The following is a 13,880-nucleotide window of genomic DNA, read 5'->3' as shown; positions in this document are numbered from 1 at the left end:
GCAGGGCTTGCTCCAGCACTGGGGAGGTGGGTGAGGTTACAGCCACACTTTGAAGGACAAGCACCATCTCAGGGAGAGGCCCAGCTGTGTCCATTCTGCGCTTGCAGGTTGTCTGTGGCGTGACAAGACCTTCCGTAAACCAGGGTCTTCCGTTAAGCCAAAAGGTGGTTTATTTGCTTGGACATTGCGTGTTTATGTGACCACAGCATGGCTAGCAGGCTGACCCGGGTTTAGCTTGTGCAGATGTGCAACGAGCACCTCCTATGGCTTGACTGGGCAAAGGCTAGCTGCAGGCGGCCAGGCGCAGGGGGGAGCGCCTTCTCCAAGCAGAATCGCTGGCTTCGCTGAGTGGGCAGCAGCCGGGCAGTCAGGCCAGCCTTCCGTCAGGGAGCCTGGCTGTTGGGTGGGGCTGGGCCCCCTGCGGAAATAAAGTGGCTGTTAGCTGATTGGCAGGAAGGGGTGTCGGACGGAAGGCAGGAGAATCAGAAGTGGGTGCCAGCGATTGTGAGCTGACCGGGGGAAAGGGAGGGAGCTGGTGAGATCGTACCACGCTTTCATGGCGAAAGACACACACACCACCACATGCTAGAGCCTGAGGCTGCCTCAGCCACAGCACCCTGGGTGATTCTGGACCTGCCCCACTCTCAGCCCAGCCTACCTTGCAGCTCTGTTGTTGGAATAAAAGGAAGGGAGAGTCCCATGTAAACACTGTGAGGAAAGGTGGGGATTAGAAATACACATAAACCACCTGCTCTCCACGCCATCTCTCTCCTCCTGTCCCATTGCGCACAGAAGGCAGGACGGACCCGGCACAGCCTGGAGCAGCACCTAGGGAAGGAGGGGGGGGGGCAGGGCCTGATCTTATGGGCATCCTCCACACCTGAGGCCCGATCCCTGAACCAAAGGAGGCACATTTTGTTAGCCACAGGCCAAGCCCAGTAATTCGTAAACAAGCAAGAGAAATGGAGGGTTCTCCAGGGCAGGGTTTGCATCACACGACCGAACTGGAGGCGGTCCGCTTGCAGGGCCCCCCACTTCCCAGGAGGCAGGATCCCCAGCTGTGGCAGAAGGGTGCCAGCGGGAGGGCACTGAGAGCCGCAAAGCCCAAGCAGGGGCTGCCCCCCATATTCTGGCTGTTTGCACCCTCCAGCACTACTAAACCTGAACCCGCCACATGAACCCAGCCACCTGCCCTTCTCCCAAGCTGGCCGTGCACGTGGTGCGGCCTCTGCTACCGGCCTTCGGATGCCCACCCTGCCCCTCGAGCAAGGCGCAGGGAGGCGGGCTTACCTTTTGTGGGGACCGTCCCCCCTGGAAGAGCGCTTGGGGGAGGGTTTGCTCTGGGGCGGCCGCCACTGTCGCCGGGCAGCTCTGCCCAGCCTGCTGCCCTTCCAGAGGTGGCTGGGCTGGGGGACAGGGCTTCCCCGCAGGGGGCAGCAAGGGGAGAGCACCCCTGCCCCCGAGGGGGTTCGAATTCGTTCTTGGGGGAGGGGGAGGGGCCGGGCGGCAGAGGGGGGGAGGCAGGCTCAGCTTCAGCACCATTCAAAGCACACGCAAGGGCTGGGGGTGCCGGGCAGGGGGTACTGCGTGGGGGCGCTGCCTCTGTTTCGCAGTGAGCAAGAGCCAGCAGGCTGCTGGTGGATGGCAAAGCTGGCTGAGGCAGGCTGCCGGTGCTGGGAAGCCTCCCCTCGGGGTCAGAGGTGGGAGTGCCGGGCTTGGGGCCGATGGCAGGGGGTGAGGCCTGGAAGCTGCCGGAGAGATCTGGATCTGGAAGACGGAAGATGTAAGCGGATTCCGTGAGGCTGCGCTGGTAGCGGAGAAAACAGCGCCGTGGCATTCCTGATCCAGGTGCCGCGGTGGGGGAGAACAGAGAGGAGATGTGTCATGAGCCAGCCTGCAGTGGCCTTTCCTGAAAATCTCCCTGAGAAAATTGGGGTGTTCAAGGCCAGGGAAGAAAAGCGGTCACGCACACGTCCAAACCAAACTTGGCCGTATCTCCAGTTTGGAAGTAAAGCAACAACACCCCAAATTGCTCGGATGTCAAAAGGATGCGGGCAGGGGGGAGACATGGCGCCCTTGCCAAAGTAGCTGCCCCCCCAGATCCCCGTGTTGCTCCCGCCTGGAAAAGGGAGCTCCCCAGCCAGCCCAGCAGTCCCGGCCCGCAGGAGGTTCTTTGGTCCCCGGCAGGGCCGGCCTGGGAGAAGCTGGTGGTGCTCACCTGGCCCTGGGTCCCCCGAAGCCCAGCCTGGCCGGTCTCTCTGCTGGAAGGAGTCCCATGGGTGGTGGGGCTGCTGCGAACCCGGCCCAGCCGCAGGATCCTGCTGCCAAAGACAACAGAAGCTGCTGACAGGATGCGTGCGGCCCAGGGGCTTCTCCCTCCACTGTCCCCTTTCCTCCCCAAGCAGGGGCTGATTCATGCCTCTCTGCAAGCGAGCCCATTCACACCCGATGGGCAACAGCCTCTGGTGCTGCCAGAGCTTCCTCAAAGTGGAGCCCGAGGGAGGGTGAAGGGCTTCAGTGGGCTTGGGGAAAGCAGCGGAAGGCTTGGATGTGCTGCAGCAGCTCCAGGGAAAGGGTGCAGCCCTCCAGCAAGACGTGGCTTGGGCTGGGACCTCCTGCCAAACACATGTTATGCCTGGCCAGCAGGCCCAGCTGCACCAATCGTGCCCATGGCCCACTGGCACCCCAGTGCCCCAAGCAGTGCCCACGGTGGCCAAGGAGTCACCACCAGCAACCCCTTGCTCACCAGGGCGCTCTTTCCTGCCTGGCTCCAAGGACTCGTCCGAGAAATCGCCTTTGCTTGCTCCCGCTGCCAGCCAAGAGGAGAGAGAAAGCCACAGTCAGGGGGTAGGAGCTGGGATACCGATTTCTAGGGAGCTGGATGGCAGGCATCAATTCAACAGGTAAAGCACCTGCCTCCTATGCTGAGGAGAGTCACTTGCTGGACTTCAGCCTGCCAAGCCTCCTTAAACCCTACACATGGAACCCCTGCAGCCACCTGGGCTTCTGGGGGGGGCCATGCCTTGTTAATATATTGTTTTCTACTACAGATTAAGGTTTTCTACTACAGATTAAGGTTACTATGGTAACTAATCATTTTGGCAGGGTGAAGAGGTTGAATTTGTCCCCTTTTCACATGTTAATGGTTGCATTGCCCAAGGGAGGAACTTGCCTGAACTTGTTTTAGTTTCAGTTTCCCTTCTGTGTAGGCTTGCAGAGAATATGCAGCTGAGAGAAATCTCTCCTCTCAGCAAACAGCCTTTAAATATGTTTGTTTTCTGTAAATAAAATTATTTTTATAGAAATGCCTGGTGTGTGACTTTCTTGATCTCTCCTGGGCCAAATGCTTTCCTAGCACTCTGCCAACACGCCTTTCCCCATCCCATGATCAACCAAGGGCCCCCTGCCCTGCCCCGCCCCGCCCAGCTTGTCCTCAGACCTGGGGTGGGGGAGAGGGTAAAGCTCCCACAGGCCTCTGCAGGGGCACTCACCCGACGGGCCTCTTCCCAGCAATGCTCCTCTGCCTCCCGCTGGGCCTGCTGCTTCCTGTGGGAGGAGGTGGCAGAGCTGCTCAGGAGATGGCACTCCCTAGCTCGCTCCTGCGGGTGGCAAAGGTGGATCTTCCCCTTGTGGCACCGCATGTGGGGAAACCAAGGGTTGTGGATGTGCTGCTTTGTCTGAAGGGGTCTGGTGGGAGCAGGGAGAGAAGGCAATGCCCATCCCACCAGCTGGGGGGGCAGGAGAATCCCCTTTGGCTTCCTTTCCCGTCCTGTTTAGTGTGTCTCTCTTCCAGGCAAAAAGTGGAGGGAGGCAGGGCAAAAGCTACCTTTCATTTCACATTTATCCTTTAAATGTAATGTGTGAGTGGTTAATAGAGTCATGCAGCACCTCATTTGACTCCAAAGAGGTGTTCCCGAGCCAGTGGGGGCCTGCAAGTAGCACCCATCTGTGGTCTTTTAAAGCAACTCCACCTTTTCCTTGGATTGCTTGTACTTCTGAGAAAAGAGGTGGCTGCTTTAAAGAGTTATGGGAGGTGCTCCATTTGCACTGATGCATGCCCAGAAACATGCCCCACAGAACCAGCATGATAACACTCTTGTGGAAGCTGCACTTTTGTGGGGGCTTTTGTGGGGTTCTGGGCCTTAGGTCAAGCCCGTCTGATTTAAAACATTGCTTCCATCGTTTCTCTTTACAGTCTATTGGCTGCCAACAGCCAGGGTTTTCAGGGTGACGTGCAAAGGAAATCAAGAGGTAAACAAAATCTCTTCATGGACAAGAAGCCTGGTCTGTGCTAAGTCAAGCCCTGGCTGTCTACAGCTGATGGGGCCCTGCCCTGGGCACAGGGGGTCCCTCTCCCCATCCGGTGCTGCTCAAGGGGGCAGATAAGACCTATCTTGCCCACCAGCCTTTCCGCCCAGACAGACAGGGTGAGGGCAAGTCCCCAGCACTCCCAGTGAGGCTGATCCTGGGGCAGGTCCTGCCGAAGAGCGCCGGTCCAGGGCAGCGCTGGCCTTCCAGGGTCAATGTGCGTTTCTGGAGTCGCCTTGCCAAGCATCCAGCAGTCCTGCGCTGGCAGCAGCTCATGAGCTTCCTGCAGGCATCCCCCTGTGGGCATGCTGCCCACACACACACCCCTGATAAGGGCACCTCCCAGAAAGCTGGGGAGGGGGGTGTCCCCAAACCTTTGAGGCCTGTTCTGGGTGGGTCATTCCCCCTAGTTTTCTGGGGCCAGAGCAGACCCTCTGGTGAGATCGGGGTTCTGGACTCGGTTTCCAGTGGGCTCCCAGAAAAGGCCGGACACTCACTCTTCTAGCATAATTGAGGACATGGCAGTTTATTACTACCTCATTCTGTGTGCCTTAATTGGTCTGCTGCCCTGTGGCCCGGCAGCTCATTAAACCTTTCCTGAGGGAAGTAAAAGAAAGAGTAATTGTCCCCGTCAGGATGGTGGGGATCCAGGGCGGGGCTGGCCGGGCTCCAGCCCAAACCCATCCTCACCACTCTGCTCCCACATCAGCCAGGCGCCCACCTCCCACCATCTGCTCGGCTCTGACCCTTCTGGGTGGACAGGGCACATGGCCACAGCAGGGGAAGTAAGGGGATCTGTTTTCCCTGGCCAGCAGAGCCAGCCCAGGAAGATCGCGTGGGCCGTCCAGTGGGACCAGAGGGGCTAAGGAAGGGGATGTCTGGGCACTTTCCTTAAGCAAGCCTGAGAAACATAGGTTTAGAAAACATTGTTTGGGCCAGAAGATTATTATTTTCCCAATGGCAGCCTTGTTGACTACTGACCAAGTCGCGTCTTACAAAAACGTCTTGCAATGTGCAATCAGAGCACCCAGCTCAAAAGTCACCCACTTTCTCCAGGAAGCGCCTGATATCCCATGAGCCCTTGCTGGAGCAGAAGTGTTCAGGCAAGGCTTCATTGCATCACTAGCCCTTTCCCATTGGCTAGGTAGGCAGCAGGAGGCGTGACTTGGCCACTGCAGCCAATCTGGGAAGCATGTCCTGTGCCTCCAGACTATGGCAATGAGTTCTAGAATGGAGTGGGGGACGCTTGACAACCAGCATGTATTTAGGACGGTTACAGCGTCCCGGGGTCACGTGATTGCCATTTGCGACCTTCCCAGCTGGCTTCCAACCAGCAAAATCAATGGGGAACCCCATGATTCACTTAATGACCACCACAAAAAATGTAAAATCGGGTGTGGTCACACGATGCCTTGCTTAACGACTGCGCCACTTAACCATGAATTTTTGGGTCCCTATTATGGTCCTAAGTTGAGGACTACCTGTAGATATTGCTGCAGTGCCTAACACTGTAAATGCTAAAACTGGCCCATTTAGGGCTAAATTTAAGTCAGTGATAAACGGACCTTTTTGGGGGGGTTGCACATTATTCCCCTGACTGACCCAGGCAAATGTGTGTGGGAGCAGGGCAATGCATCTGGAAGCAGCAGCAGACCCTCGGACCCAGAGGGCAGATCCACGGGCCGCAGAAAGGGGCCGGCGGTCCATGCGGCAAGCAAGCCCAGCCCACCTCTGCTCCTGGACAAGCTGCTCCTTCTCTTGCACCCGGCGCTCCCGCTCGGCTGCCTCCCGGCACTCCTCCTCCATGCGCTGGTGCTCCCAGCGCCTCTGCTCCTCCAGGGCTCGCCGCTGCTCCTCTTCCCGCTGCAGGGAGTCAGGGAGAGCAGAATGGCACCGCCGACCCAGCGCGCTGCAGCCCGTCCTCCAGCAGCCCAGCACATACCCCTCACCTCTGCCTGCACCCAGAAGGAGCTTCTCCTGGTGTGCAGGATCTCCAGGAGCGGGTTGGTCTTCTGGTAGTTGGTGCCCTGAGGAGGCAAACAAGGGGGGCCCTGAAAACAGCCTCCCTCGACCCAGGGGACATCCCTCAGGTGCCTCCACCACCCCCGGGCATGGCTGCCAAAGGCAAGTGGCAGGGTGGCTCTCAGGCAGGTCCTTCTTGGGGAAGGTGGCTCCTGGGGGGGCCGCCAGGGACAGCCGGTGCACCAGCCCTTCCCGGGTCACCTCCTCAGCCCGGCTCGCCTTCAACACCAGGTGGACTTCCTGCAGAGGAGGAGAGGTGGCAGCAGTGCAGGGACCCCCCTTCAACCCGGCCCAGAAGTCCTGCTCCTGGGAATATTCAGGCAGTTCCTGCAAGGTGCTGGGCAGAGGCCGCAGAGAACCCTTTCCGACTCCTTTAGGTGACCCACCCAGCCTCCCACAGCCGGGGCTAGGCCATCAGCAGGGCAAGGGAGGCACGGCGGCCAGCGGGGAAAGGGTGCCCGTCCTGGAGCTGGATCCTGGCCTTTGTGGTCTCTTTCGGAGCCCCTGAAGGGCCGTGGGGGATGCAAAGAAGCGGCTCCTTGCTGCCAGGTGGGGGGGGGTAGCGGCTCCTCCAAGAGTAGCAGAAAGCAAGGCGCTCCAGGCACAAAGGCACCGCAGCCCCGGGGAAGACTCTGGCGTACCCAGGACACCCTGCAGGAGGGGAAGGTCCTTCCTTTCTTCCTACAGCCTACAGCACCCACCTTAAAGAAGGCCCGGATGGCTGGCAGGTGCCCAGCACATGCTTCTTGCTGCGAGTCCAGGACTTTCTCGCCAACCTAGTACCAAAGAAGGAACCAGGTGGTCTTCTCCTTTCCAACCCCCTTTTCTCAAAGGCTCTTGCAGCAACTGCACAATTTAAGACGAGGCAGGCCCCTCCAGAAGCCCCCAACTGTTGCCTTCCTGTCCTTTTGGCCGTGAGAATACAGCCGTCCCCCCACTCAGATCAACGCAGCGATCCCGGCTACGAGGACCCACCTCCTCCACAGCAAGGAGCACATGATTTGGAGAATTAGGCACAGTATCCCTGTTCGAGAGCAGCGTTTCTGGCTAGGGAATTCTGGGAGTTGAAGTCCACACAACTTAAAGTTGCTGAGCTTGAGAAACCCTGTTCTAGATACACCAGAGCTGCAGAGATTCCCTCTCCCTGCATTGCCGCATCCCCATTCTGCCACAGAAACCCCCAGTCCTTTCTAGGGCTTAACCTCTGGAGGAAGAGAGACTGCGGGGGGGGGGGGGGACAGGGTAGTGGAAGAGATGGGCCTTCAAATGGGAGATCCACTTCAGGGCCAGCGCTCCGTCCTCCATCTGGAGGCTGTGAAGAACTGCACCCTGTATGTGCTCCTTACAACTGCCTCCTCTCTGGCTCTTCCAAAGGGAGGCCCTGCCATTTCCAATGGCTGCTCGGCCACTTGGAAACGCACCTCTGGCCTCCCCCAGCCCATGATTTCAGGGGTTCACTTCCATGAAGGGGCAGCGCTGGCCAGCCAGAAGCCCCAGCCCCTTGCCACTTGCTTTCCTTCCCTCCAGCTGCTGCCCCGCTGAGCCCAGAGTTGTCTGAGTTGGGCAGCCTTAGAAACAGGAGCTACAAATTAATCAGTGTCCTCGTAGGGCCAGCCCTCCTGGAGGGGGGCTCCCCCAGGCCACTGGAAGGCACGTGCTCTGCTCCCACCCTGCCAATGGCTGGCCCACCCCGAGATTTACTCTTCCACCTTTCTACCCACTCAAGGTGGCGAACAATGGAAAAAAAAGAGATCGCAATAAGCAGAGACTATTGTTAACGTATCCAAAATGGCAAAGGCTAAAGAGGAGGGTCTGGATGCTTTTCCCGACACTGGGAAGGGGGGGCCTGAGCGCAGCTCCTGAAGCCGGGGGGGGGGGAATCCTGGCTGGGATTGGCACCGGGCGAGCCAGGTTCACATCCCCCTCTGCTGGGGAGGCCCTCGGAGGCAGCTGGGGCCCACCTCTCTTTCGCTCAGCCCAACGCACCCGACACGGCTGTGGCCTACCCAAGGGAAGGATGGGTGGCAGGGACTAGCAGTCGGCTCTTCTGGAGGAGGAAGGTGGAGAAGAGGGCGGCCCTGGAGAGCTGCTGCAACCAGGAGCCTCCACCTTGGCAGAGGGTGGGCTGCAATGCCTTGGGGAGGTCAGGAGCAGGACGAATACAGGTAGTTGAGTTACGTCCGCAGTTGGGACCAGCGTTGCCATCGCTGAGTGATGTGGTTGGAAGCGATGTCATGTGACTGTATCACTTAACGACAATCCAGGCAGTCCCAGTTGTTGTAACTCCAGACACGTGGGTGGGTCGTTAAATGAGAAGTGGAGAGAATCCAGGGTAGAGAGTGCGGGGGTGCTGCAGGGGTGGGGGAGGCCCTGGGAGGCCCAGCGCAGGCCACACATGAGTTGCGGGAGGGGGTGCTCAGGAAGGCCAGGAAAAGAACATGCAGGATGCGTGCAGGCGAAGGGGGAAGGAGGGCATGGAGCGTGCGAGTGAAGAAAGGCTGGGGGTGGGGGAGACTTGCCGGAGCGACCTGCGACCTTCCCTGCCGGCTTTCCCATTGACTTTGCTTGTGGGAAGCTGGCAGGGAAGGTCGCAAATGGCAACCACGTGATGACAGGGTGCTGCAACGAGTTCTATGTGCAAGCTGGTTGTCAAGAGCTCAAATTTTGTTCATGTGACCGCGGGGGCACTGCAACGGCCAGAACTTTGAGGACCAATCATAAGTCCCTTCGTTCAGCGCAGCTGTAACTTCAAAAGGTTGCTGAAGGAACAGTTGTTACTCGAGGACAGCCTGTACAGCAGCTGGATCTGACTTGTGTGGCCACTGTCTTCCAGCCACATGACCTCTCTGCTCCCCCCCACCACAGCTACAGACCCAGATCCCACTCCTGCACACTCACCCAACGGATCAGGACAATGTGTGGCATCCCTGCAGCGGATTCAGACAGGCGGCACAACCCATACATGATGCGCCCGTTTTGGAAGCGCTTGGCAAGTTCATCCGGACCCCCACCTGCAGAGGGAGGCCCGGTTAGGCAGATGGGGCTCCTAGGCGCCATGCCCCTGACCTCCAGATCCTCCGAATATAGCCTGTCCCACCCCACCCTTTGCAAGCAGCTGAACCCCATTCCCAGGGAGCTACCTGTTTTCTCTGCCACAGATGCCCCTTCTCCCTCCCAGGAGCATCATCCCAGCAGCTGGGAGCCACAGAAGGAGAGAGGAAGCAGAGTGGGGAGGAATGGGCAGAGCAGAGCCCTGTGGATCAGGCCGAGGGGGCCCTGGCCGCCTCCCCCCATATCTCTGGGGCATCCCAGGCCCCACTATGGTAGATACGACAGAGAGAGAGTGTGGCCAGGCTTCCCATCTTACCTCCCGAGTCAAGGAGCTTCAGCTCGTTGGACTTTTCATAGCCAAAGAGAGCCCTGGATGGCAGAGAGGGGTCAGCATTAGGAGCCAGGCATGGGGGTTTGCAGGCCCCATCATCCACTGTGGCCCTGAACAGGAGGATCAGCGGCAGCCCAAGCCCAGCACAGCCAGGCCTTTGCTTCTCAATAGGTGCCCTGGCTGGAAGCGGAGGCCCTTTCTCCTTCCCCCTCCTGCCGCTCCCTTTTTAATGGCCTCTGAACACCGAAGGGCAAAGCCTGTAGCTCTGCTGAAGAGCTTCAGGTGGCCCAGTTAGGGCACGGTCTCTGTGCATTTTGGCTTCCTTTTCTTGCAGGCTGTGTGGCCATGGCTGCCTTCCCCAAGTGACCACATGCTGGCCACCTGCTGCAAAACATGCCACAGCCTATGTGTTTCCGGCCCACCTGCAGAGAATATGTGAGTTCCAGCCTCACACATGCAGCCCATTCCCCAACACCATGCTCTCAGTCTGGGCACCAGATGGTACAAGCCAGGAAGATCCCATAGCCCCACCTTGATTCTGGGAGCCAGGCACCCCACCGCCCCCATTCCCGGCCAGACAAAGGGAAGAGACGCTGCTGCCACCGTGGAGCTGGAATGATGACCACCCCAACGACTGGCCAGGGCCAGGCCTTGGATGGTGGCAGTCCTGGCCACACAGCAGAGAGTCACCTGCCTCTCAAGTCACCCCCAAGACCTATTTCCCCACCAGCACCCCCATCATTCTGTTACTGGGTCTGAGGGGGAGAAAGGCACCAGAGAAGCTTCAGAGGGTCTGTCTGGTTTTCAGGGCAGAGGAGGCTGCCACCTTCGCCCCTGCCAGGCTGGTTGCCCTTGGAAACAAGATGCCTGCCAAGCTGGGCTCCTTAGGCAGGTGGAATCCCCCCCCCCAGCAGTTGCTACCCCCTCCCCATTCCGTCTTTTGAGCAGGAGGAAGTGCATCCGCTCTCAGACAATGGAGGCTGGAGGAGGGCACGGAGGGGGGCACGGCGGGGGGATCCAAGGGAAGGGGCCCTGCTGGGAGATGTGGGGCCAAGCCCTCCCCCAGCCCCTCAGAAGGAGGTGCTTCATTTCCTCCCTGCATGCAGCTCCTGCTGTGCTCCCAGTGGCCACAGCAGTTGCACCAGTGCAGGACAGCCTCCCTTCTGGGCATTCCAGGTGGGGCAACGGCACTGGGATCTGAAGAAAGCACAGCTGGCTCCTTCCCTTCCTTCTGGGGAAGCCAAGCCCCCAGCGCCCTCCACCCCCCCCCATTCCCTTTCCCTTGCGGATCCTCCAAGAGAGGTGGGGAGGGAGGGAGGGACATGTGTGGCAGCGCACATCTTGCTTTCCTGGGGCTGGGCTGTGTTGCTGAGCAGGAATGACAGACGCAGGAGGGGCTACTCTTGGCTGAAGGAGGCCCAGGTGGTGCCAAGCACCCAGGTGGCATTCCCAGGAAAAGGGCTAGCCCGCTGCACAAGGCCAGCAGCAGCTTTGCCCCCCCAGGCCTCCCTGCCCCTCCCTGGCCTCAGCCAGCAGGAGGGAGGGCAACCCCCAACCCACCTTGTCCCCTTCCTCCCTGCATGGGACAGTCTCACCCTCTGGCCTTGTTCTGAAACAGATACAAGCTGTAGCAGCCTCTGCTGATGCCTGACCCTTGACCCCTACCCACACACCTGTGCACCCAGACTGCTTGCACAGGGAAGGGTTGCGCGTGCATACCTCCCTTCAGCGCCTGGCCAGAGGACAGGGACGCAAGGACCACCAGAGCAGCTGGGGCACTCCCCTTTTGCAGCTGCTGCTAATGGTTCGGCTTCAGCAGCCATCTCAGCCACACCCTTCTTACAGCGACCTGGATGGGCAGGATCTGTGGCAGGATCGGTCCACTGGACCCAGCATGGCCAGCTTCCTTTCCCTTGGCCTGGCCTCTGGCCTCCTCTGGGGCAAGCGCGCGGGGGGGGGGGGCAGGCCCACCAGAGGGGCCCACTGAGATCTCCCCACCCTTCCCACTGACGGCTCCTCACTCTCCAAGACAGAGTTGAAGGTGCAGGTCCTTCAGCTTCTGCTGGCGAAAGAGACCTTCTGCAAGTGCCAAAGAGGCTGGTTGGGCTCCATACGAGCTCCATCCATCCATACAAGCCAGGCAAGGTGGAGTCTTCAAGGATGAGGCCCATGGGAATCCAAACCTGGCCCTACAGGGGCTGGCAGGCCCAGCTTCCGGCACCCAGAACTTCAGCTGCACCATCTGACCAGCAGAAAGGGGGCAAGTCCTCACTTTTCGTTCCCCCCTCCACACACCAAGTTCAGGGGCAGAGGCCTGGGCTCCGTCATCCTGAAGCTGGCACACAGTAGAAACAGGGTGCGCAGAAGGGCCTAAGCTCTGGGCTGCCCCTCTCCCTGACCTGCTGCTCTGTCGCAGGGAAGGTGGCAGGGAGAGGCTGGGGGGGGGGGGTGATCTGCCAACAGCTGAACTGTCATCCACCAGTATGCCCCTGTACACAGCACTTTGCAACCCCAGCCAGAAGCTCCTGGCACTCCCTGGGAGAGAGAGGCTGGTGAAGCAGAACAGCACCAGCACCAGCACCAGCAGCTCCTGTGCCCGTGGGGTTGCTGAAGGGCAAGTGCCCTCCGGCAGCCCACGGTGGTCCCAGGTGGTCCCAGGAGAGATCGGCATTTAGCGCCCCACCTAAGCAGCTCCCTGCAGCAGGCTGAGAATGGTGAGGGACAGCAGCTGAAGGAGGGGAGGCCGAGCAGTAGGCCGGGCCCAGCCGGGCCCTGCCTGGGGGGTATGTCCCAGGAGAGCACTTCTGCCGTCCAGCAGAGGACTTGGGAGGCGGAGGTGGGTTGGTCGGGCCTCCCTCCCAGCGCGGCTCCCCTCCCCTTCGACTCTCCGAAGGAGCGCCGCTTGGCTTCCCCGAGTTCTCCCCAGGGACTTCCCGGGGGGCGGGGGCGAAGTGGCTCCGGGGCTGGGCTGCCTTCCAGGAGGCAAAGAGCAGAAGCCACTGCGGGCACTGAGGCGAGGCGACTGGGGGAAAGGCGACCTGCCGCCCCCGCCCCCCAGGAGACCCAGCTGGCCCGCTGACCGCTTTGCGCGGCGCAACTTCGCTCGCGAGCCACGCCACGCCACGCGGCTCCTTCCCGCCCCGGTTGCCAAAGTCACAGCCAAGAGCGGCGTCGCGCTGCCCGCTCCGTGGGCGCCCGAGCTCCGGCCCCACAAGGACCACCTCCGACGCCCGGCAGGCCCGCGCCCCACCGCGTCCGGGAGGCTGCAGCACCGGAGCCTGGCTGCTGGGAGGAGGGCGGGCACCGGAGCCCCTCGGCCCCCGTCCGGGAAGGGCAGCCGCGCCACTCACCAGCTGGCGGCCGCTCGGCCGCTCACCACGTCGCTCTTGGCGGCCAGCAGCGCCAGGCTATGCTTGTCCAGGTCCACGGCGCTGCTGCCCATCGCGAGACCCCCGACGGCGAACGGACCGCGGCTCCGAGGTGGCGGCGGGCCGGGAAGAGCGCGCCCCTGCCCTCCCCGCCTCCGCCCCAGCACACCGCGGGGAGGGACCGGCGGGATAGCGAAGATCGCCGCGGGGCGGGGCAGCGGACCACGTGGTGCAAAGCCAAGCCCGAGCCGACTTGGGCCCCGCCGCCCGCCGCCGCGGTGAACTTACTGGTTTGCCCGGTCGCCTTGCGCGCGGGTCTCGAGGGGGGTGCCCTCTGGAGCTGGACACACGCGCAGGGCAAGGGCTTTTGTGAATGCCAGGATTGGGCGTATGCGGGGGGGGGGGGTGCGCGCATCCTGAAAGGAAGCGGCCACACATTCCTGAAATTAAATCTCTGCACTCAACCCCTCTGGCCTGGGAAATTCCAGGGACGCTGCAGTGGACTTTCATTGCCCAGTTCTGCACGTGGATGGGGTTGGTGAGGTCCCAGGAGCACCCTGAGCCAGGGGCTGAGCTGAGGCAGGGCTTTCCAGGAAGGACAGAGAGGCGAAATGAGCCCTGGGCTGGACCCTCCTCTGGGTATCTTGCCGGTGGGTGTCTGGGGGACGGGAGGGAAGACATTCCGGAGCCCCTTTTCAGGAGTAGAAAAGCCCAGGCCCTGGCCAGGCTTTGGACTGCTGCCCCCCGCCCCCCGCAAGGGCAGCCAACCCCCTGTAGCATCCCAGTGGCTTTGGAAAAGG

General features: G+C 60.7%; 1 protein-coding gene across 1 annotated transcript; it reads right to left on the bottom strand.

Moving 5' to 3' along the window:
- Nucleotides 1-749: 749 nt before the first annotated feature.
- On the bottom strand, nt 750-13,261 carry LOC134501760 (drebrin-like). The gene is made up of 10 exons (XM_063309691.1): nt 13,063-13,261; nt 9,698-9,750; nt 9,229-9,341; nt 7,032-7,106; nt 6,258-6,335; nt 6,038-6,171; nt 3,492-3,546; nt 2,747-2,809; nt 2,219-2,321; nt 750-1,839 (listed from the first exon to the last, which is right to left on the bottom strand). Exons 1-10 carry the CDS (start codon nt 13,152-13,154, stop codon nt 1,232-1,234), a joined length of 1,374 nt encoding a protein of 457 aa, XP_063165761.1. The 5' UTR covers nt 13,155-13,261; the 3' UTR covers nt 750-1,231.
- Nucleotides 13,262-13,880: the final 619 nt, after the last annotated feature.

The sequence above is a fragment of the Candoia aspera genome, chromosome 8 (genome assembly GCF_035149785.1).
Source record: "Candoia aspera isolate rCanAsp1 chromosome 8, rCanAsp1.hap2, whole genome shotgun sequence".
NCBI lineage: Eukaryota > Metazoa > Chordata > Lepidosauria > Squamata > Boidae > Candoia > Candoia aspera.
This window is presented reverse-complemented; position numbering and strand designations above follow the sequence as displayed.

Coding starts and splice junctions, on each gene's coding strand:
- LOC134501760 (XM_063309691.1), bottom strand. CDS start 13,154: ATGGGCAGCAGCGCCGTGGACCTGGACAAGCATAGCCTGGCGCTGCTG. Junction 9,751..13,062: donor GGCCGAGCGGCCGCCAGCTG/GTGAGTGGCGCG, acceptor TCTGCCATCCAG/GGCTCTCTTTGGCTATGAAA. Junction 6,172..6,257: donor CCTTCTGGGTGCAGGCAGAG/GTGAGGGGTATG, acceptor GACTCCCTGCAG/CGGGAAGAGGAGCAGCGGCG.